The sequence below is a fragment of the Coenobita brevimanus genome, chromosome 73, assembly GCF_032717465.1.
Source record: "Coenobita brevimanus isolate Jiangsu-jjx chromosome 73, ASM3271746v2, whole genome shotgun sequence".
Taxonomy (NCBI): domain Eukaryota; kingdom Metazoa; phylum Arthropoda; class Malacostraca; order Decapoda; family Coenobitidae; genus Coenobita; species Coenobita brevimanus.
This window is the reverse complement of record NC_137026.1, coordinates 15,717,362-15,739,425: the sequence shown is the minus strand read 5'-3', so window position 1 is coordinate 15,739,425 and position 22,064 is coordinate 15,717,362. Positions and strand designations below refer to the sequence as shown.

At 41.8% G+C, this 22,064-nt stretch overlaps 1 protein-coding gene across 1 annotated transcript in view; it reads right to left on the bottom strand.

Moving 5' to 3' along the window:
• LOC145407489 (carboxylic ester hydrolase-like) overlaps nucleotides 1-22,064 on the bottom strand; it is a 218,604-nt gene that overhangs the window by 125,079 nt on the left and 71,461 nt on the right. Inside the window, exon 5 of the mRNA XM_080278417.1 lies at nucleotides 17,340-17,525. Coding sequence (XP_080134543.1) covers nucleotides 17,340-17,525 — 186 coding nt within the window. The remainder of the gene's footprint in view (nucleotides 1-17,339; nucleotides 17,526-22,064) is intronic.

The following is a 22,064-nucleotide window of genomic DNA, read 5'->3' as shown; positions in this document are numbered from 1 at the left end:
ACATAGCTCCAGGTGTAGGCTGGTGATAAGCCCTCTATAATACACCAGAAACTTTTGATATTTTCAAGCATAGCTCATTAATGTGAAGGTCCCAATTTCAATTTTCGTTTTTGATAACACCAAGAAATTTAGTATGATGAACACGTAATATTAACTGATCCTCAATAATAATGGAGGCATAACTTTATTGAGCAATTTTGGAAAAGTATATAATTTGTCTTGGCAATATTAAGATTTTTTTTTATGCAAGAAAAAAGGAACCAAAGGCCAAGATCCTACCATACCTTCCAAGAAAAAAAAAAAAAATACAAAAGAACCAAATTCAAGATCCGTTCATTTCGAGATGCCTGGACACACTGCGTTTGAAAGACTGGTGATCGTAGGAAGTAGGAAATACAGACAGAGGGAGACAGTTCCAGAGCTGACCTGTTGCATACAAGAAGGACTTGTAGTAACGGTTAACTCTTGCATTAGGGAGTTGAACAGAAATGGGATGAGAGTTTGTTGCTAGACGGGTTCTACGTGCCCGTCGTACAAGTGGAGGGATACAAGCAGAGTGTTCAGAGTTTGTTACATTGTACCGAATGGTTTATTAAATTTAATTCAACATGTAAACGTAAGTTTAATGAGACAATCTTTTTTTAACAGCTAGTAAGAGGTTAGTGTCATCAGCATAAATAGTGAATTTAAATAAAGTACTAGCACTTTTTATCATTTATATATACAAGAAAAAGAAGAGAACCTAAAATCGATCGCTGTGACACGCCCTTGGTAATAGGTCTTAAAAAAGGAAAAGACAATTGCAGTAAACAGCTTGTGACCTATTTACAATATAGCTTTTTAACAGTTGTTGTGGAATATCTCTGATGCCTTGATGTTCAAGTTTATCCTGAGGTATGTGATGAACTAGAGACTCAACAGCATTTAAGACAAACACACCAGCTGCATAAAACTTATCGTCTAAATATCTGTATACTTCATTAACAAAGTGTAATACTGCAGACTCTGTAGGGTGGTTAGAAAACCCATGTTGGTTGTCAGAGAGTAGGTTATTACCAAGTGTGTGGAACCTGCGTTTTCAAAAATCTTACTAAATGCTGAGAGTAAAAAAATGAGTCGATAGTTAGTAACATCGTCTTTACAATCTGATTTATGCAGTTGGATTTCTTTGGCCTTTTTCAGTTCATCTGGAAAAATTCGAGATGATTTATTTTTATAAGGAAAGATTTATTATGTGAGTTAATGGAGCAGAGATAGAGGATGAGACTTTATAAGTCTGGGAGGAATGCCATCATAACCAGGAGAAGTTGATTTAAGGGATTTTAAGTATTCGTCTGTTTCAGTGTAATGTGGTGGAGTCAGTTACATGGAAAATGCAGCTGGGTTGCGCAAATACTGAGCATAATTATGAGTAATATCTTTAGGCAATGCATTTCCTTACCTTGAGAAATGTTCGTTTAATTTGTCAGCAGTATTTTTTATATGGTGGTTTCAGTTTTATTAACTGTTTAATTGTTTATTAATTAATTGTTTATCAGATTGTCTACTAATGATTGAATTAAGAGTTCTCCAGTGGGATTTAGCACTGCCTTAATTGTCCTTAAACTGATTTTTGCAATAATTATTTTTGGCAGCTCGTAAAATAGATGTCAATTTGTTTGTAATGATTTTGTAGGTTTCTCAAGGCCAAGGTAATGTAAAGGCTTTGTTCTCTTGTGCTTCAAAATAGTCTGTTTCATTGGAAAGTGTTTCTGAAATGATGTATTAGAATAATGTAAAAACTGGTTATAGGACTCGTTGGGACAGTTTAATTCCAAGACAGATGACCAGTCTACCTGAGTAAGGTCATTGCCAAAGTCTTCCATTGCAGTATTTGCTATACATCTTTCATAAATATGTTGGAGGGTATATTGTTTCGGAAATTGGAGTTTGAATTGAGAAAGTACTGGGAAGTGATCTGTAGCATCAGTGTATATTATATAATTATTGGTATGCGATTCTACTGTGAGGTCCAGGCACGGTCAATGAATGCAGCCGTTGTGACTCTGGTAGGCTTGGTAGTTAGTGGCAATAGGGAAAAAGAGTACATTAAATTAATAAATTCACAAACAGAACCGATACTGTATTCCAGCAAGTCTAAGTTAAAGTCTTCCAGTAAATAAACATTTTGATATCTTCTATTATTGGCCAATGTTTGAATTTCTGAGAGTTTTTCCATAAAGCTATTTGTATTACAACTTGGAGATCTGTAAACACGTATAGCCAGGTATGCATTGTCCATAATTACAGTATCAACACCCACACATTCAAGACAGCAATATTCTGTTGACAGGGATGAGTGATAATTAGTGATGCATAAAGCTACACCTCCCCCAGTTCTATTTCTGATTTAAGCATACAGGTTGTAAACTGGTAGACGATGCACTGGAGCAAGATCTGAATCGAGTATTGTTTCAGTGAGACCTAAAACATAAGTTTTTGTGCCAATATTAGAAAATGTAGTATCAACAAAATATTGGAAGTTGGTAGGATTACTACGTATGTTCATACTAAGCAAGGTATGGGTAACATTTTATTACTGTACAAGGTAAAGAAAAGGAGTAAAAAAAACATATACTCTGGCTTCGGAACATTATGAAGTCTTGAATGAATATAAAAATGGTTTACATCTAGGTCTTTGTAGTATTTATCATCTAAAATAATGTAGGGGTCAAAATTCAAGTTATGAAAATAATCGTGAGAACTAGAATTGGTTAACTGACTTAATGAATTTGACAGAAGCAGTAAATGCGTGTAGACAGTGAACTGAATTAATTTTTCTATTTGAAGGTTGGATTTAAACTGGGATGTGTCATGTCTCCATGGCTGTTCATTCTGTATAGGGATAAGGTTATAAACGAGATAGAAGGTAGGGCAGTGGATGTTGGAGCGCCCCTAATGAGAGAGGCCAGTGTTTGGAAACTCCCTGTACTGTTGTTTGCAGATAATACTGTGTTTTTAAGTGAAGACGAAGGGGAGCTGCAAGGCTTGGTGGATGAGTTTGGGAGAGTGTGTAAGAAACGGAATCTAAAGGTGGATGTAGGGAAGAGTAAAGTTATGGTCTTCGAGAGAAATGAAATCAGTGAATGTACTGTGAGGTTGGATGAGGAGGAAATGGAAAATGTGAATGCGTTTAAAAGCAATTGGACGACAGTTAGAGGGTTGGGAATGGTCACCCTTCTTTGGGACTGGTTGAATGAGAACAAACATCCGGCAAGAAGGAAAGGTACAAGTTGACAGACAAAGGCAAAAGAGTTTACCGAAGCAGGGTATAAGCACAGAAGCATAGTTCTTGAGGACAACAGGAAGGACTCCATTAGGCCCATATGCCTTGTTAGTACTGAGGTCAGTGATGGTAGAAAATACATTAGCTGAAGAAATTCTAATGTCAGCCACGAAGAAGTCTGAGGGGAAAAGTGATAGAGGAGCAGCACTGGAATCGTCTAAGGTGGAACTGGAGGAGAAAGTCTGAGCAAAGAGATCTGCTTTATCAGTCGAGGAAATAGCTAAAGAACCATCAGAGTACAAAAGAGGAGGGAAGGATGATGAGGTAAAGTTGTTAGAAAGGTTTTTGGCAAGGTGCCTGAATGAGCGAGAAGAATTCGAGTTGGAGAGTTGAGAGCCTTTAGTACAGATGAAATTATTTCTATCAGAACGAAGAACAGACTTAGCACTGTTCCGGGCAGAAACATAAAACAGATATGATTCAGGGGTGGGTTGGCTCTGGTACCTTTTATAGGCCCTCTCCTTGTTGTGGGCAGCATTAGAACAAGCGTGATTAAACCAAGGCTTTCTTGCATTAGTCAAAGGACATGAGAAGGGAATGTATGCTTCCATGCCCGAGAGAATAACCTCCATAATGTGCAAGGCACACTCAAATGGCTCCCAGCCATGGAAGCAATAATCATTCCAAGGAAAACCAAAGAAGTACTGCCTGAGGGTCTCCCAATCTGCAGCTCCAAAGTGCCACAGTCGACGTTCCTTTGGAGGGTCCACAGGCCGTACCGGAGCGATAGGACAGATTAAGGTAATAAGGTTGTGATCGGAGGAGCCCAACGGAGAGGAATGACTGACAGCATTAGGAGAAGGATTAGTTGTAAGGAAGATATCAAGTATGTTGGAGCTCTCTCCAAGGCGGTCGGGGATACGGGAAGGGTTCTGTACAACCTGCTCTAGGTCATTAAGGATAGAGAAGATGAAGGCTTGTTCACCAGGTGGATCGGTGAAAGGAGAGGAGAGCCAAAAGTGGTGGCGAACATTGAAATCTTCTAGAATGGAGATTCCAGAGAAAGGAGAATGGATAGAATGTGTTCCATCATAGAAGTAAGATAGTCGAAGAATTTTTCATAGTCAGTAGAATTAGAGGATAATTTAACACCGCAGATTTATTTAGTTAGAGAATGACAGGAAAGCCGAAGGCAGAGTGTAGAGAACTGAGAAGAATCGAGTTCAGGAACACGAGAGCAAGATAAGTCGTTGCGTATACAGTATATACACAACAGCCACCTTTGGCTTTGAAATGAGTATAGGGAAAGTAGGAGGATACAGAAAAGGGTTTGCTGTCAGTTGCCTCAGACAGCTGAGTCTCAGTTAGGAAAAGAAGGTGAGGTTTAGAGGAGGAAAGGTGGTTCTCAGCAGAGCAAAAGTTACAGGAAAGGCCACTAATGTTGCAGAAATGAAGAAAATGTGAGTCAAGCAGTGGTTCGAGACAGCTCCAGTCGTCACCGGGAGAGGGGAGGATGGTGGGGGTATTTATGGTCCCCACCCCCGGGGACTCCGAGGCCATGTATATAGATGCCATGATTTGTTATAAGTTTGGAAAAGGAGGTGTAGTGTGTACTGTGCATGTAGTTTGGTGTTGATATTTAGAGAAACTTGTATTGGAGAGCATGCTTGCGTACTCTCTGTGTTACTGAGACACTGAAAAAGTTCAGCAAAGGGGAACGGTCAGAAACTAGTCCCGATGGCTGATGAAATGGGAGCTCCAGCTCTCCCTGTCATCAGCTTTCCATCCACCTTGGCAGTACTGTCCTGCTCGACTGGTGCTACAGTCTACTCCTCACAATTAATCATTGCCTTCCGTTCATCCAGTTCACCACCCATCATTCTCATCACTTGTCATGTATACCTGTGGATCATATTGTGCCTTAAGAGGGTATTGGCTATCACCAATCCCCTCTCCACACAAATGTCAACCAGAGCACTTCCATCTCATCCACTTCTGCAGGCACACCCCACTCACCAACTATTCCATGCACCATCATATTTACTACTACTCCATTCATATCCCCAGTCAAAAACGCTTTCTCACTCCTCTCAAGGGGGCAGGGTGACTCAGTGTTAGAGCGTCGGACTTGGAACTGGGGGTAGTGAGTTCGAGCCACTCCTGGTAGCTGCCATGCTGAAAGGGGTAGCATCCTCCTGTCACCTAGTATGGCTATATTATCGAATAAGGTCTAACTCGGGGGAACATTTCCCTTTCACTCCTCTCAAACATTTTCTACCACGTTTGCCCAGAACTCATCATTCACGTTGTTTGCACTGTCTTCTGTCGCTGCATATGCACACAATAGTGCACATGCTTGTATTGCTGAGAGTAGCCTGTAGCACCAGTTGAGCAGGTTGGTACTACCAAGGTAATTGGAAAGCTGATGACAGGGAGAGCTTGAGTTCCCGTTTCATCAGCCCTCGGGATTAGCTTCTGACGATCCCTCTTTGCTGATCTTTTTCAGTGTGGTGTTTCAGTAACACAGAGAGTAGGCCAGCATGTTCTCCAACAGAAGTTCCTCAAACTGTCAGCACCAAACTACTGTACACCCGGGGGAAGGGGGAGTCAGACCATTAAAGCCCACACCAGCTATCTGCCTCTCTCTCTGTGCCAACCAAGCGAGATGCCTGGAACAACTGTCCGGCTTACTTCTTCGTTTCTGCAGAATTCGCGGGTTTTCCTCTAACTTTCCCTCTTTTGAGTACCATCACTCCTACTTAAAACCTCACCTTCTCTTCCTCACCGAGATACAACTGTCTGAGAAGACTGATAGCAAACGCTTCTTTGTATCCTCCTAAACTCTCTGTATTTACAGTATTTCAAAGCCAAAGGTGGCCCTTGTGTATATGTACTCAGCAACATATCTTGCTCTCATGATCCTGAACTTGAATCTTCTGAAATCTCTACTCTCTGGCTTCGGCTTTCATGTCATTCTCTAACTAAATAGATGTGCTATTTTCTTATCCCCTAATTCTGTCTATCTATCTATTGCCAGACGCCTCAATTCCGTACGGGATGGCCACAAACAAATCGCCTCCACGTCGCCCTGTCCCCCTCCATTTCATAGTCTGGAAGCCAATTTTAAAATGTGGCCTAGATTAGGAGTTTTGGGCACCGAAAATTCCAAAAGCAATGGACCCCCTACGGGTCTTACCCAAACCCTCAGCGTACCTAAACACTCAGGTGCCAGTCTAGCATTGCGTCCCGAGACCTAGTATAGGCCGTTATCTAAATGTATGTAAATAAGCATATTTTCTTCCCAGATGAAGACGGCTCTTGGAGCAGGAGATGTAGGATCTAATAGCAAGTTTTCATGTATGTTCCAAAGTTTCCTAATTTATTCCTTACTCTTTAGTATATTTTTTATCATCAAGTTTACACAGAAATAACAATGACACATTTATTTCGGTGTTATTCGTATGAATACTATGACCAGCCATATTTCGAAAATAATTTGAAGATAAAGACTCCTAGATAAACAAGTGCTGCACAGTTGACGTGTTATGCAAAAGTTTTCTGTGACAACAAAATAATTGTTAAAACATGTATTACATAATCTTCATGTTGAACCAGTTTCTCAACTCTAACAGCAATACCAATACAACATGTCATCATCTGGGTCACTGTCTTTATCATGTCTTGTGCCAAGTATTAGGAGGGTTCAGGCAATAGTAATACATGAGATCTCCTTATCATCTGAGTCACGGTCTTCATCATCTTGTGCCCAAGGATTAAGAGGATTGAGGCACACATTGTCCTCGCTACAACAAATGCAGGCCCTTGTGCAGCACAAATTGTGTCTCCTACAAGAACAATTAGATGAAACACATGAGGTTTTACAGTTACAGCTCACAAGTGCAATGCATGTAGCAGGGACTGGAAGCTTGGTCATAAGAAGTGGTATAAGGTGTCCACCATCTCCTTTCCAACCATACTCTTTGGGACTTGGTAATGAGGGCTTGGCTTCTAGTGCATGGTGCCATATCAAGGCCTGGTAATGTGCTAGCTTGGCGTGTTGAATCATAGCATCTTGTGTTGGAGGAAGTTTTTCTGCAGCTTTAGTGCAGAACAGCTGAGCGTGTAGTTCATCTACTGAGGTAAGGGTGGACTTTGATGCATATATACTGACTACAAATTTCTCAATATTTTGTAGTTTCTGTGGAGAGAGCAGCCCATAACTCAAATTATCCAGATGTGGGTTTTCTTGGCAGATCTTCCAGGCACTTTTCTTTCCTATGCCACAAAACTGACTGGTCGTGTCACACCCAGACAGGGCATGGAAACTGAGAATACTGTTGCCTAGGTCCAGGCCAAGTGTGGCTCTGATCTTGTGTGTGGCAATAAAATGGTACTTTTTTGAAGTTTCAACTTTGAGCAACACTTGTTTTGGAAGACTGGCACCAAAGTGTATGAGCATAATATAAACATGTGTCACCTCTCCCGGTGACTAATCAAGATGCCTGGAACCACTGTCTGAGTCTCTTCTTCTTCATTTCTGCAACATTCGTGGCCTTTCCTCTAACTTTCGCTCTGTTGAGCACCACCTCTCCTTCTCTAAACCTCACCTTCTTTTTCTAACCGAGACTCAGCTGTCTGAGGCAACTGACAGCAGACCCTTTTCTGTATCCTCCTACTTTCTCCGTACTCATTTCAAAGCCAAAGGTGCCTGTTGTGTATATATATCCAACAACTTATCTTGCTCTTGTGTTCCTGAACTCGATTCTTCTGAATTCTCTACACTCTGGCTTCGGCTTTCCTGTCATTCTCTGACTAAATATATCTGTGCTGTTTACTTGTCCCTTAATTCTACTGACTATCAAAAATTCTTTGACTATCTTACTTCTACGATGGAACACATTCTATCCATTTCTCCTTTCTCTGAAATATGGAGATTTCAATGTTCACAACCACCTTTGGCTCTCCTATCCTTTCATTGATCCACCTGGTGAACAAGCCTACACCTTTTCTATTCTTAATGACCTAGAGCAGCTTGTACAGCACCCTACCCGTATCCCTGACAGCCTTGGAGAGAGCTCCAACATACGTGACCTCTTTCTTACAACTAATTCTTCTGCTTACTTTGTTAACCTTTCCTCTCCGTTGGGTTCCTCCGATCACAACCTTATCACCTTAACCTGTCCTATTGCTCCGGTATGGCCTGTGGACCCTCCAAAGAAACGTCGACTGTGGCATTTTGGAGCTGCAGATTGGGAGACCCTCAGGCAGTACTACTTTGATTTTCCATGGAATGATTATTGCTTCCATGGCTGGGAGCCATCCGAGTGTGCCTTGCGCATTACGGAGGTTATTCTCTCGGGCATGGAAGCATACATTCATTTCTCATATCCTTTGACTAATGCATGAAAGCCTTGGTTTAAGCACTCTTGTTCTAATGCTGTCCACAACAAGGAGAGGGCCTATAAAAGGTACTGGAGCCAACCCACCCCTGAATCACATCATTTATATGTTTCTGACAGGAATCGTGCTAGGTCTGTTCTTCGCTCTGCTAAAAATAATTTCATCTGTACAAAATGCTCTCAACTCTCCAACTCGAATTCTTCCCGCTCCTCCTGGCACCTTGCCAACAACCTTTCTAACAACTTTACCTCATCAGCCTTCCCTCCTCTTTTCTACTCTGATGGTTCTTTAGCTATTTCTTTTACTGATAAAGCAGATCTCTTCACTCAGACTTTTTCCTCCAATTCCACCTTAGACGATTCCGGTGGTATTCCTCCATCACTTCCCCCCTCTGACTTCCTCATGGCTGCCATTAAAATTTCTTCAGCTGATGTATTTTCTGCCATCACAGGCCTCAATACTAATATGGCATATGGGCCTGATGGAGTCCCTCCTGTTGTTCTCAAGAACTGTGCTTCTGTGCTTACACCCTGCCTAGGCAAACTCTTTCCCCTTTGTCAATCAACTCGTACCTTTCCTTCTTGCTGGAAGTTTGCTCTCATTCAGCCAGTCCCAAAAAAGGGTGACCATTCCCAACCCTCTAACTATCGTCAAATTACTTTAACATCCTGTATCTCAAAAGTTTTCGAGTCTATTCAGAATAGGAAAGTTTTAAAGCATCTTTCCTATCACAACCTTCTTTCTGATCGTCAGTATCACCTTTCCATTAGATTCCCACAACGTCCATCTCAGCAGTTACTTCAACAAACAAGGGATGAGGCTATGGCACACCTAATGTCTAACTTGACTCGTATCTCTGACTGGGGTAAAAATAATCTGGTTGTTTTTAATGCATCAAAGACTCAGTTTTTGCACCTATCAACCTGACAAAATCTTCCACAGGTATACCCACTAATGTTTAACCCCTACACTGCGGTCATGTTTACCGATGTTTTGCGTGTGCTGCGGGGTTATTCGGGCTCCGACAGACTCTCAAAAAATATTTGCCAAAAATCAGTTATTAGTCCTAGAATATTAAAATTAAATATGCTTATGGCACATACCTTCAGCTTTCTCCTGGAATGTTTGTTGAGCCTTCGTCAGCTACCGTAGGACTTGTGGAGATCTCTGAAGTTGGGTAACGAAGTCTCCACTTTACACTTCCCGACAACCCGTAATATGATTACCACAGCCAGATATTAACACTATAAACACTACTCTATTATTTTCAAGTAGTTTGGGATCCATACTCCAAAAAAAAACCCACTGTGAAAGCAATGAAAATTATGAGCGCGTCTGACCGCCCACTTGCGCTGGTTCGCTCTTGGTACTCTGTCATTTATTATTCATAAAACCCCTCACACTTTATATTTCTATTACTATATAACACTTATATATATCTACAGTCTTTATCCATAAGTTTCCTTCAGTAGTATTAGTTTATTGTCACTGTAGGGATTCAATTTCTTTCAGTAAAATACGTAGCATTCACTTTCTCGTCCTGTATACTAGCATTGAGAGTGAATGTCACTTTCATCTTCACTCTCATAACTCATAGTATTCAGACATGCTATAGTGAAACTTTCACTTTCATTACTCCTAGGGTATATACTCGTATTCTTATAATACTACTCATTTACATTTCTATTTACGTTCTCTATTTTATTTACGTTATTTACATTTCTATTTTATTTACACTGTTATGCACTGTCACTTGAAGTAACTTATAAAACTATTTTCCATTGTTCACGTATATTTACATTCATTACTTTCACTTGCTGTTTACACATTATTTACACATTATTTACAATTCCACTTGCACTGTTTTACTCAATAGAAAGATCGTAGTCACTCTTTTATCAATTGTCAGCCCTTTACCTCTTTCCACACGAGGTTTAGTAGGGGGTAAAGGTCACAGGGCCCTTTGCATGGGGGTGAAAAAGGCCCTGAAGTCAGCAAGAGGAACAGGCGTACCTCCTCTTCGGAAGATGAGAGAGAACTGATAACGGAGGGCTGGGGTAAAGGCCTACTTAGGGGATATTCAGTACTACCAACGTAGCTCTTGAAACAGCTATGTATTTCACTGAAATGATTGGCAGGAAATCTAGACAATACATTATAAATTAGGTAGTTCCAGGTGAATGTAAATATCACTTAGACTTCTCCCTTCCCTCCTTATATGTATATTTATTACGAAAATAGATTATACGGAATATTTCAAGGGGAAAAAAACAGCGCAAATTAGCGCACGTGAGGTGTTGTCAGGTGATAATTAGCCAATTCCAGGTGTATGACACTCTCACTTACCTTATTTCTTTCTTGTATATATTATTTGGTATAAGAATAGGGCATAGGGCTTATTTCAATGGATGAAATCAGTGAAAAATTCCAGGGAAGATTTACTTAGCGTAGCAAGGCCGGGCAGGCGAGAGGATAGGGTAATGGAGGGGGGGTAGGGAGGGGAGTCAAGAACGGGGAGAAATGGCTAAATTGTCAACAATGGATGGGAGCACAGATGAGACTAGGAGTGCTGACTGTTGTTGGACATTGGCAGTACTGATAGATGATACAAGCCCCCACTTGGAAGCCCGGGTGAATTCAAAATAACACAGAATCACAAAAGCGACGCCCTGTGGTATGATCCCTTGCTCCCAAGCGTCACGAAAGTGACGCCTTGCGGTTAAGGGGTTAATGATATTCAGCTTAATCCTGCATCATCGTTGAACATGCTTGGGGTTTCATTTACTCGGGACTTATCTTGGAAAGATCATATTACATCTCTTGTAAAATCTGCTTCCAAGAGATTGGGTGTGCTAAGTAGACTCCATTCCTTCTTTACCCCTGCACAATTGTTGACTCTATACCGGGGTTTTATCCACCCCTGCGTGGAGTATAACACTCATGTGTGAGGAGGCTCCCTACATACAGCTCTTCTCAATAGGGTGGAGTCAAAAGCTTTTCGTCTCATTAACTCTTCCCCTCTTACTGACTCCCTTCAACCTCCGTCTCTTCGCAGCACTGTTGGATCTTTATCTCTTTTCTCTCGCTACTTCAATGGTCACTCTTCCTCTGAACTGTCTGGATACATTCCTCCACCTCTACGACGGGCGCGTAGCACCCGTCTAGCAGCAAACTCTCACCCCTTTTCTGTCCAACTCTCTAACGCAAGAGTTAACCGTTACTCCCAGTCCTTCATTTATGCAACAGGTCAACTCTGGAACTGTCTCCCTCTGTCTGTATTTCCTGCTTGCTATGATCTCCAGTCTTTCAAACGCTGTGTGTCCAGGCATCTCAAAATGAATGGATCTTGAATTTGGCTCTCTCTTGTATTTTGTTTTTCTCTTGGAAGGAACAGTTTTGCAAGCTCGTTGCTTTTGGTTTCTTCTTCCCCACGTTAAAAAAAAAAAACATTGTGTGAAATCCACACCTGGCAGCATCTGCAGCATGTAACATCATTCTGGTGTCTGCTTCTTCTTGGTGTGATTTTAAATGGGATGCATCACGACAGCTTGTGGTTACCACATCTTCATTATCTTTGAAACCTCCAGCAATGACCAGTTCATGATCCTGTTGGAGTAGTTTGCTCTTATCATGTAGTTCATCTGTGAGAAAACTGACAAGGTTGGTCTTGTTTTCTGTCAAGGATATAAATTCTGGCCATTGTGAAGGTAGTGGAACATCTCTTCCTTCAATTATGTGACGGATTTGCCTCTTCCTTCCAGATCGGCTTTGTCCTGCAATTCCTTTGATCGAGTCTGCTTTGCATCCACGAAAGATGATATCTACTCCTTTGCATTGATGACCAAAATTGGCCAGAACCATATTACAGAAGATATCTGATAGATCACCGAAGGTGTGGGCATCCTTTGGTTTCCCAGGTGCTTGAACCAAGGCCATAGCATCAATGATATAGCAGCTATTTCCTTGGATGGCATCAAGTTCAGTCTCTACAGCCAACAACCATCAGTTGCTCATACCCAGCAGTTTCCAAAATAATGAACACTGATGATGTATTGACTGGCACATCATAGCCTTAAACACCCTTCTAAACTGACACGCTAACAAACTTAATCATGCGAGCAGATGCCAAAGTGACGCTCCGGGCGTCTAACGCTACTGGGCTCCCAACAGGTAACCTTTCGCCAAGGCAGAGAAGAAATGCCAAAAAGGTAAGTAAGTAATGTTTTATTATAGGTAGTTATTTACATGTAGTGCTAGGTAAGTATTTGATTCCTCAAGGATTTCCTGGAAAGATAAACAGAAATAAAATACAAGTGATAATAACATAGATGTGATATCACATATGTCTTATTTTCTCCTAATTTGCGTCAATACGCGCTTATAAAACACAAGCTCTATCTCAGCTCCGGACACATTTTCAGCCCGGCACCTGCCCTGAGGATGTTGTCTAAGGTCCATAGATGACAAAAAACAGGGGTGCCACTTTTGGAGTTTTGGGTGCATAAAAAATCAAAATTCTGGGTTTGGCCTCCAGACTACACTGCCCTGCTCCCAACTCACACCCCTCCTCTCTCATATACGTCTCCACTCCATCCCTCCACCTCATCCTCGACCTCCCCCTTCCCCCTTCACCTCACTCACACTCTCCTAGTCAGTCTCTCACCCTCCATCCTCTCCACATGGCCCTAATTCTACTGACAATAAAAAATTCTTCGACCATCTTACTTCTAAAATAAACACATCCTATTAATTTCTCCTTTCTCTGAAATCTCCTTTCTAGGAGACTTCAGTGTTCACCACCACCTTTGGCCCTCCCTTCCTTTCACTGATCCACCTGGTGAACAAGCCTTCATCTTTTCCATCTTTAATGACCTAGAGCAGCTTGTACAGTACCCTACCCATATCCCTAACCACCTTGGAGGGAGCTCCAACATATCTGACCTTTCCTTACAACTAATCCTTCTGTTTATGCAGTTAATCATTTCTCTCCGTTGGGCTCCCCCAATCACAATTTTATCATTTTAACCTGTCATAGCACTTCAGTAAGACCTGTGGACCCTCCCAAGAAGCAGTGGGTGTGGAACTTTTGGAGCTGCTGATTTGGAGGCCCTCAGGCAGTAATTCTTTAAATATTCCTGGAGTGATTATGATTACTTCCATGTTCGAGAGCCATCTGTGTGTGTCTTGCGCATTATGGAGATTATTCTCTCAGGCATGGAAACATACATTCCTTCCTGATATCCTGTGACTAATGCAAAAATGCCTTGGGTGAATCACATTTAATCTAATACTGTCCACAACAAGGAGATGGCCAACAAAAGGTATCAGAGTCAACCACCCCTGGCTCTTACCTCTTTTATGTTTCTGCCAGAATTGTGCTAAGTCTGTTCTTCACTCTGCTAAAAATAATTTCATTCGTTTCAATGCTTTGAACTCTGCAACTTAAATTCTTCCCGCTCTTTCTGGCACCTCACCAAAAATCTCTCTAACATTTTTACCTTATCATCCTTCCCTTCACTTTTCTATTCCTATGCCTCTGTAGTGATTTCTTCTACTGATAAACAGAACTCTTCGCTCAGACTTTCTCCTTCAGTTCCACCTTATAATAGTCCAGTGCTGTTCCATCATCACTTTCTCCCTCTGACTTCGTCATGGCTTGCATTATAATGTCTTCACCTGATGTATTTTCTGCCATCATTGGCCTCAATGCAAAGACCTCATATGGGCCTGATGGGGTCCCTCCTCTTGTCCTCAAGAACTGTGTTTCTGTGCTTACACCCTACCTGGGTAAACTCTTTCATCATTGTCACTCAACTTGTACCTTTTCTTTTAGCTGGACGTTTGCTCTTATTCCGCTTGTCTCATAGAAGGCAGACCATTCCCAATCAGCTAACTATCGCCAAACTGCTTCGACATCCTGTGTTTCTAAAGTTTTTGAGTCTATTCTTAAGAAAAAAAAAATGATGCACTTTTCCTCTTACAATCTTCTTTCTGATCATCAGTATGCGTTCTGCCAAGGATGCTCCACTGGCAATCTTATCACCTACCTTTCAGACTCATAGTCATCCTCCTTTGGGGGCTTTGGCAAAAGCTTTGCCATTGCAATTGAAATCTCAAAGGCTTTCGACCGTATCTGGCATAAATCTGTATTTTCCAAACCCCCCTGTTTCGGTTTCTATCCTTTTATCTGTGCCTTCATCTCTAGCTTCCTTTCTGGTCGTTCTATAGCTGCTGTTGTAGACGACCACCGTTCTTCTACAGCTATCAATAGTGGTGTTTCTCAGCGCTCTGTCTTATCATCAACCCTTTTCCTTCTATTCATCAATGACCTTCTAAGCTGTACAACTAACCCTAACCACTCATACGCTGATGACTCCATCCTTCACCTTTCCATTTGCTCCCCACAGCGTCCATCTCAGTAGATACTTCAACAAATAATGGATCAGTCTATGGCACACCTAATGTCTGACTTGGCTCATATATCTGACTGGGGTAAAAGCAATCTTGTTTTTATTTTATCAGAAACTAAGTTCTTACATCTATCATCCCAACAAAATCTTCCGCACGAGTGTCCTCTACTTTTTAAAAATTCCGATTCAATCTCGCATCATCTTTAACCATACTTGGAGTTTCATTCTCTTGGAATTATCTTGGAAAGATCATATTACCTCACTTGTAAAATATGCTTCCAAGAGATTAGGTGTGCGAAGCTGACTCCATGACATCTTTACCACTGCACAGTTGGATTTATTCACTCCTGTGTAGAGTGCAACTGTCATGTGTTAATAGGCTCCTCACATACAGCTCTTCTCAAGAACGAGGAGTCAAAGGCTTTTGTCTCATTGACTCTCCTCCTCTTACCAGCCCCCTTCAACTTGTGTCTCTTTGCCACGCTGTAGCACCTATACCTCTTTTCAATCACTACAACAATGGTCACTTCTCTGAACTGTCTGCTTGCATCCCTTCACAACTACAGTGGGCACATATCACCAATAGCAAAAAACTTTTAACTCTTTTCTCTCCAGCTTTCTTATGTAAGCGTTAACCATTACTCTCAGTCCTTCATATTTGCAACAGGTCAGCTCAGGAACTGTCACCCTCTGTCTGTATTTCCTACTGCCTATGATCTTTCATTCAAATGCAGTGTGTCCAGGCATCGTGAAAGGAACGAATCTTGAAATTGGCTCTGTTATCTTGTTTTGTTTTTTCTTGGAGGGAACAATATGCAGGCTCCTGGCTTTTAGTTCCTTCTTCCATGCATCAAAAAAAAAAAAAAAAAAAAAAAAAAACTTCCAGCGTTACCTACCGTCTATGAACCAAATGATCCATACTCTTATACAGTATTCTTCCATCTCTTGCCCACAACAATACATACACCCTACTCTGTCCTCTCATTCTAACCTACTCCCGCATATATTCCCAATCCATACTTGCACTCTCTCACCTCGCCATTTAGTTTCAGTCAGCCCACATGTGCACATATGCCCACTTTTGCATTCTCAAGCACCAGAAAAATCTTTTTTTCACCTTAACATTTGCATGCCTCACATTCCATGATATATTATAGTTTGGGGTTGTTAGGATATTGATTCCTGAAGGGTTTTGGACTGACTTCCTTACCGACTTTGGCAGCAGTTGGACATGAATACAAGTCGGACTGGGGTTAAGGGAAGAGAGGAAAAGATTTTTTTTCTTTTTTTTTTTGTTATCACCTCCCAATCAAGGTTATACTTCAAGGACATGTGGGGCCATCTCTTACATATTAACGAAAAAATTTGCCTACTTTGAACTGACTCACAGACTTTACAAGAGTGAATAGAAATGTGCTTTCGATTATGAAAACGATTTATCAGTAAACGAGGAATGTACAATAAATTAGGTTGGGTTAAGTAACAAATTCTAGGTTAGAATTGAATAACTCAGCACTGATAAGGGTGATTTTATGCAACAAATAGCGTTCTAAACAGACGTCCGTCTTCGGCAGTCACCGGATGATGTCCGCATGTCTTTGGCGCGGTTAGGGATTATAAATAAAAACCAACTTTTAAACGTAATTTACAGTTTATGAGTGAAAAAAATGAAACGTGAAAACGCTCCTAGAAAATACTCAAAGAATCCTATGAAGGGCTTTGGTAAACACACACACACAGACACACACACTCACACACACACACCCTCCAAAACATGGTGGTCTCATATCTCCTTGAAGACTGCCCACTCAAGTTATGGCTTATTTGACTACACTTGAGAACTCACAAATATAGATAGACAGATAGATAGATATTTTGAGAGAGAGAGAGACAGAGAGACAGACAGACAGACAGACAGACAGACAGAGACAGAAAGAGGAGAGAGAGACGGGGAGGGATTACTCACACAATTTTTATCCGATTTTAACCAAACCTGTTAGAAAAGTTGAAGGGCGACCAGTGAGGAAACTAATTGCTTTGAGGACAATAGGACAAAGGTCAATGTCATAGAGCAAGGAAACACGTTGACCTAGCAGAATGAACCTAATTTTTTCATACAGTTTTTGACCAAACGCTGGGAGAAGAGTTGAGGATAATGCAAAAACGAAATGGTTCAGTTCTGAGAACAGTCAAAAATCAAGGACAGCGAAGGATTGAAGCTTGATTTGCGAGTGTGTGTGTGTGTGTGTGTGTGTGTGACATACCTCGTGAGTGTGGAGACAGGATGTGGGCGTGAACAGAAACTGCCCCTGCGCTGTTGCCAAATAGAGTGACTTTGGTTGGGTCTCCACCGAAGCTGCGTATGTTGGCTTGGACCCAGCGGAGGGCCAGCGTTTGGTCCTTCAGGCCAAAGTTGCCAGGGATGATGGAGTCTTCAGTTGACAAGAACCCTGTAATGGACAGTGTTTGTACACTGAATGTTTGTAATGCAGTTTGATCATGCCTGACATTGGTGCCTGCCAACTGATTCACACGGTCAAGGAATGTTACTTTATATCGGACAAGATAAACAGCGTTACCAATGGACGTGTACAAATTTATAAGCGCTTTATATCATTAAGGCTATAGTTTGTAAAAAGCTTACGTATGCTGTATAAAAACTCACACATCTGAAAATAGCGATATCACGGTGTATTCCAGATACAGTTTGAAAGAATGAGCACATGGCACATTTTCGGAACATACTTCAATATTCTTTCAGGAACCCCTATTAGCTGAGTTGGGGTAGAATTAGATTTATGGCTGGCCATGCCAAACAAAATTATTGATATTCTAGGTAACGTAGCTCATTTCATATTGCCAAAGGCTGTAGTATCAAGAGTAAACGAAAGTTCGGTAGATGGATAAAGATTCTATTATCATAATTTGTGTCTGGAACGGGGATGCAAACTATATCAACCTGGGCGACAAACAATAATAGTAAATCTAACGTCTGGGAGTTCAACACTTTTCCTGTTTTACCAGTTGATGATAATCATGGGTTCAAATCTGTAGTAATAATGAAAGCAATGTACACACTAAAACAAATTTGTTTACATCTATAAATCCTCATCATCATGGTCAAATCTATACAATGCCATTTACTCATAGGTAGCCCAACGATATTTCATCCAGCAAATTTTAATGCACAAAAAGCAAAGGTTACAGAGAAAAAGGTTGAAGAAGCGGGTTTTGGACCTTGGTGGCAAACATCCTGTCACGAATTGGCGCGATCCTATATCTAAATAAACTCGTGACATTGAACTTTGGTGGAAAACCGCGAATTCTAGTGGAATCCCAATAAGTATCACTCAGTCAACCGCCCACGCATTCATTCGATTGGGACGATTTTCATAACATTTTTCACTATTTCATAAGTGATCGTCCTTGCGTGCAACATTGGCGCTTTCCCCGAGTGATTTATTATGGGCGTGTTTCGCTCACTTTCTTTTCGTTAGCAAGTGCGGCCCGCCCTCGCCTCTCTCACACAATTTGAATTCAATCAGGATTAAGACGCCATGAGTGCAGGTTCGATTGGGCCTAGTGTGGAGCAGTCCGCCGTTGTCCAGAAAGTTCCTGAATCTCCACTTAGACAGTGATTTGGCATAGAGGTTCAGTGTGTGTGGCAGCGTCCTTCCTAAGTAATGACGTCCAGTTCATTCCGCTTAGCCCCCTTTTCTGACCAGTAATTTCCTTTCGTTTTTCCTAGGCTTAAGAGTTTAGCTTTTGAGTGAGCGAGTGTGTTCTTATTTTTGAATTCATTTTGAAACATGTAATGTAAATTTGTTTCATTGTAATTAATAAATTTTCAGTTCTTTCCTTTGAGCTTGATGTAATGTAAACTCGTGTTTTATTTCTCCACATTAAGCTTATTTCACTTATAGCTCCTAGTTTGCATAAACGCTTTGCATTATTCATAACTGGTACTTAGGCCAGTCCTTTCGTATTAAGCTTAAAATCCGTTGTGCAACCAGGAGTTAATGCACTGGCAAGAACCTGTATCATTAATAACATTAGATATTGATTGTCAGGGATGGAGCCACTTTCTCCAGAGGCTAACAGTACCAATAAACAGCAAGTGTGAGTAATTAGTCTCTGCTGTGTACTGTTGAGAAAGTTTATAAATTCTCGTCCTTAGAGAATCAGTGAAGTAGACCGGCATAAAGTAATCATTGCTTGATTTTCACAAGTCAATTAATTGTCCTGTTCTCAAATAACATTTTAAAGTATCAAGTATTATTGAATATTATTCTTTAATATTGTATATTCACAAAAAAAACCGTGACATCTGGCAACCTCGCCAAGATATTAACTCCTAGCTCTATTGTTATTCACGAGACAATACTCACTCACTCATACTTAGGTATTTATCATTAGTCTATAGGCACTATCTTACTGGTGATCAATTCATTTTTATCAATTATAAGTAATAGTTTTCACAGTCAGTGTTTTGTTTAATTTTCTTTCTTTACCAGTCTAACTACATAAAACTGGTCACCACTAATCTGTGCCTATGTTCTTTATTCTCGATTATTGGCATCTTTCTCTGCAAAATAGCAGTCAGTGCTCATTCTCTAGTTCACTTAGATTGACTTAGCATCATGTCTACCAATGTCTATGTACAGGAAGCTAAAGATATGGGGCTTACAGACCCCAAAGAAGTAAAGGATTACGTCCTCTCTCGGTTTAATTACGAGCAGCAACTCGAGAATGATGCTCGTGAAAAGCGTAGAATCCAATGCGAACACGAGCGAGAACAACGTGAGCATGAGTTAGAACAACACGAGAGAACGCGAACACGGGCGAGAACACCGCAAGGAACGCGAGAGAGAACGTCAACACGAGCAAAAACAACGCGAACTCGAGTTAGAACAACGTGAGAGAGAACGAGAACACGAACGTGCTGAGCGAGAAGCACGCGAAAAACATGAACTTGAAATGTTGAAGCTCAAGTGAGATTCCTTGGCTTCAGACACATCTGGCACAGCTGGCCCAAGCTCCACGAGCGCTATCCCTGCACATATTATGGCGACCCCACACATCAAGCTTCCTCCATACAAGGAAGGCAAGCGAATCGAGCCATACATAGCTCATTTTGAAGACATGGCTCAACTTTACCAGCTGGATGAGGCAGCTAAGCGGCTTCAGTTTCTGAGCCTGTTTGAGGGCCCTGCCCTCGATATTCTCCACAGAATTCGTGGAAACAATCTCACGTATGAGATGATGAAGGCCGCACTCGTCAAAGCATACAGTCTCACAGTTGACGACACCACGAGTCAGTTCATGAGGGAGCGTTTACAGGAAAAAGAGACTACCGACTTACTGCTTACTTAGATGAGTGGATGGAGAAAGATGAAACTCCTTCCACGCATGAGGGGATAATTGACCTTATGCTGCGCACGCAGCTAGAAAAGTCATGGCCTGCCAACCTTATGGCTCAGCTTAAGATCTGCCAGGTAAGGGATGCCAGCCAAATGGTGGAGAAGGCTGATGCATTCTTCACTGTATATGGGTATCAAACTCGTAAACAGCATACCTGGAACAGGAAAGCTGATAAAACCATCTCAGACTGAACCCCAGCAACAAGGCCATTCTCAGAATAATGGTCAAGGTCCAAAATCGCAGAGGAAGGACGAGGGGCAAAACACCCAGAAACCCGAGTGGAAGTGGTACAACAAGTACCCTAACCAGCAGCAAGGCAAGGACAAACCACGTAACCCTCAGTCAGGACAATCGACTTTAGTGTATAGGAGGCAGGATGTAAATGCAGCCTTCATTCCCCAACAAGCACACAGCGGTGCCAACCCCACCAGTACAGGTACTTCACAGTTCACTAGTTCCCCAGCGACAGTGAACCCTCCTCCACAGGTGGTCAAAGCTCTAGCTCCTCAGATAGTGAGCACGACTCCTCAGGTATCAAGTTCTTAGGGTGCCACATTGGGTGCATTGTTTGTTCCGCAATCTCACCAATGACTGGCTGCTACCTCCTCAGACCCTTCCACCAGTAACACTGCCTTTCTTGTTCAGTCAGGGTTTGTGGGAGGTGTTTCTGTAAATGTCCCTAGAGATAATGGTTCCTCAGGTTGCTCTGTCAAGCAAAGTTTAGTTCAGCACTACAAGTACACGGGTAAGCAGATCCAAGTTAGACTTATTGATGGGTCAGTGAGATTGTTCCCCGAGGCACGTATCCAGGTGGCATCTCCTTTCTACACTGGCTTGACAGCTGCTGTTGTCATGCCAGAACCCTTGTTTGACCTCATTATCGGCAACATACCGGACATCAAAAAAAGTTGCGGCGTAGATGTTGCTACTCAGACTTCAGCTGTTGCGGTAACACGAGCCATGGCCAAGGCTCTGAATTGTGTCACCCTGTTGGAGGGTAAAGTGATTAAGTATTCATGGGGAGGTCAAGCCAGGTTCCTTCGCAGGCGAGGACGGCTATACCGTGAGTCACAAACACCCCAGGGCGAGGTTCGACTGCAGTTTGTCGTTCCCGCGAAGTATTGCCAGGCAGTGTTCGAATTAGGTCATTGTTCAGTCATGGGAGGTCACATGGGCCAAAAGAAAACCTCTGACCACATCCATGCTGACTTTTTCTAGCAAGGAATGGGACAGGAAATAAAAAGGCTTGTGCGTTCCTGTACCACTGACCAGGGACATGTACATCCTGCGCCATTGAAACCAAAGCCTGTAATCTCTGAACTGTTCGAGAGAGTAGCAGTTGACATTGTTGGGCCAATCTCTCCTAGGGCAAGTGATGGATCAAGGTATATCCTCACTATTGTTGATTTCAGCACACAGTGGCCTGAAGCCATGGCTCTTAAGAATATAGAGGCCGTCACTGTTGCTGAGGCATTGATCGAAGTGTTCTGTCACGTAGGAATCCCCAAAGAGGTCTTAAGCGACTGGGGTTTCGCAGTTCACCCCTGCAATGATGAACGAAGCATTCA